This window comes from Seriola lalandi, unplaced genomic scaffold (assembly GCF_002814215.2).
Source record: "Seriola lalandi dorsalis isolate HSWRI2012SDOR001 ecotype SW California unplaced genomic scaffold, Sedor1 jcf7180001975043, whole genome shotgun sequence".
Taxonomy (NCBI): domain Eukaryota; kingdom Metazoa; phylum Chordata; class Actinopteri; order Carangiformes; family Carangidae; genus Seriola; species Seriola lalandi.
In genome coordinates this window covers 1-2,069 of record NW_019445709.1, presented here as the reverse complement: position 1 = coordinate 2,069, position 2,069 = coordinate 1, and the positions used below count along the sequence as shown (strand labels likewise).

Sequence of the window (2,069 nt, the reverse complement as noted above, 5' to 3'; positions counted from 1 at the left end):
CAGAAAATGATTTTCATTCAAGATATGGATGGGAAAGCGTTAACATGGATATTTTATGTAGAGCAATCCAGCTAAATGGAAAGCCCGCTGCACTGGTCATAGTGGTATCCAGTAAGGTGTGGTGTGCTGGTTGTCCTCTGTCATGTTTCCTGGCTCTGACCTGTCACTGAAGATGCTTTACTGCTGAGCTGATCAACCTCCTGCTGTTTCTTCATCACTGCTGATACTCAGTGATTAACACTTACTGTCACTCTCACCCACTTTGCCCACTCCCATCATCCCTCATGTCTTCTTCCTTTCTATTTGTTTTACATCTACCTCTTAATTACACTGTTGAGAGGACATGATGAGGGGAGAGACTATTGATTGTGTTGCTGCACTTTGTTTACTCTGCTCGTTCAGTTGTTCTCCTGATTCGGCACAACCGGCTGCAGTGAGAAGAAGAGTTGCCACTGACAGAACTCGTTGGATAAAGGGCCTTTTGTGGATGGCTTGTTGACTTTTAGTTCAATTAAAATTGACTCTGTTTTACAGTTTATCTTGAAGGTTTGCTTCATGGTAGCACATTTGCTCCAGTGACCAGTATAGATACAATCCAATGAACTAGGTTAAAGATTTTGTGCTTGTTTATGGACCGAGAAGACATTTGGACCTTTCACAAAGTAACAATTGGTATCACCTTGAATCAACATCACTGCTAAAGGGTCATTTCACTAAAATGACCCTTTAGCATTTTCTCACATCTAGTGGTATCTTGACATGCAGATAATTTTGGTTGCAGTGATTTCTGATTTCTCTGAAGAAGACCAATGGCAGAGATGTCTGGATTATTACTATATTTAATAAAAGGGTTTCACCTCTATTATATTGATTGATTGACTGTGGAGGCTGAAATCTGAAAACCTGGAATGATAAAAGAAAACCTGTCCGCATGGCTGCATAGAGGATAGAGGAAGCATAAAGGAAGTCAGCTATAATTCATATGTTTTCTTCTTTGATTGCAGTTCCCCTTTGTCAGTGATAGAGAAATAATTGAAAAAAGTAAAGTAAAAGTAAAGTCTTAATCTGAAAAATAAGTGATAGTTACTGACTTTGACTGCCCTCTCAGAACCTATTCAAAGTCTTGTTCATTTTATCATCCCACCCACATGCCTCAGCCCTGGACCCGTGCTCTGCCTACATCAGCCTGAATGAACCCTGGAGGAACACAGAGTACCATGTCAACCAGACGTCCGGTGTGCCCCTGTGCGACAGCCACATGTCTGGAGAATGGTACCGCTTCACTGGCATGGCCGGGGATGCCATGCCAACCTTCTGCGTCTCTGAGAATCACTGTGGCACCCACGCTCCTATCTGGCTCAACGGCAGCCACCCTCAGCCCCATGAAGGCATCGTCAGCCTGCCTGTGTGTGCCAGCTTCAATGACAACTGCTGCCACTGGAACGCCAGCATAGATGTGAAGGCCTGCGCTGGGGGATACTTTGTCTACCGCCTGCCAAGACCCTCAGTCTGCTTCCATGTTTACTGTGGCCGTGAGTGAGCATGTCTGATATGTAAAAAGTCTATTTAAAAAAAAAAAAAATCCTATAACTGATTTACTTTTCATTTCCGTCTCTGTTGTTGTGTTAATATGTCCACGTGCATGTACGTTGCACAGATTTCTATGATATCTGTGATGAGATGGACTGCACAGGCCCCAGATGTCCTGAGTCTGACTGTCACTGTGGACCTGGAACTGTGCTGGGACCAGACGGACAAACATGCCTGGGTGAGACAGACACAGAGGGAGGAAGAGAGGGGACAGATAAGTCATGCGACAGACAAAGATAAGAAAGGGAACGTGGAAGCCGGATAGGCTGGAAATGGTTTCTGGAAAACAATAACAAGCCAACACAGTCAGACTGGATTTGTTTTGACAAATACAGTCATATTTCTGGAGACATGTTTTTATGCTATTCTTAGTCAAACATCCATTATTTACTTGACTTAGAGGGATATTCAAAATATGGTGCAAGACAACAAAAGCCAATAGAATGAAGCCGTTTGTTTCTTTCCTCAGAAATTTTAAC

The 2,069-nt window shown here is 43.2% G+C and overlaps 1 protein-coding gene across 1 annotated transcript; it reads left to right on the top strand.

Moving 5' to 3' along the window:
- Nucleotides 1-1,157: 1,157 nt before the first annotated feature.
- On the top strand, nucleotides 1,158-2,031 carry LOC111655014 (oncoprotein-induced transcript 3 protein-like; the record flags this gene model as incomplete). The annotated part of the gene is made up of 2 exons (XM_023406249.2): nucleotides 1,158-1,532; nucleotides 1,658-2,031. Coding segments are annotated over 2 exons (548 nt in total), but the record flags the coding sequence as incomplete, so codon positions are not given.
- Nucleotides 2,032-2,069: the final 38 nt, after the last annotated feature.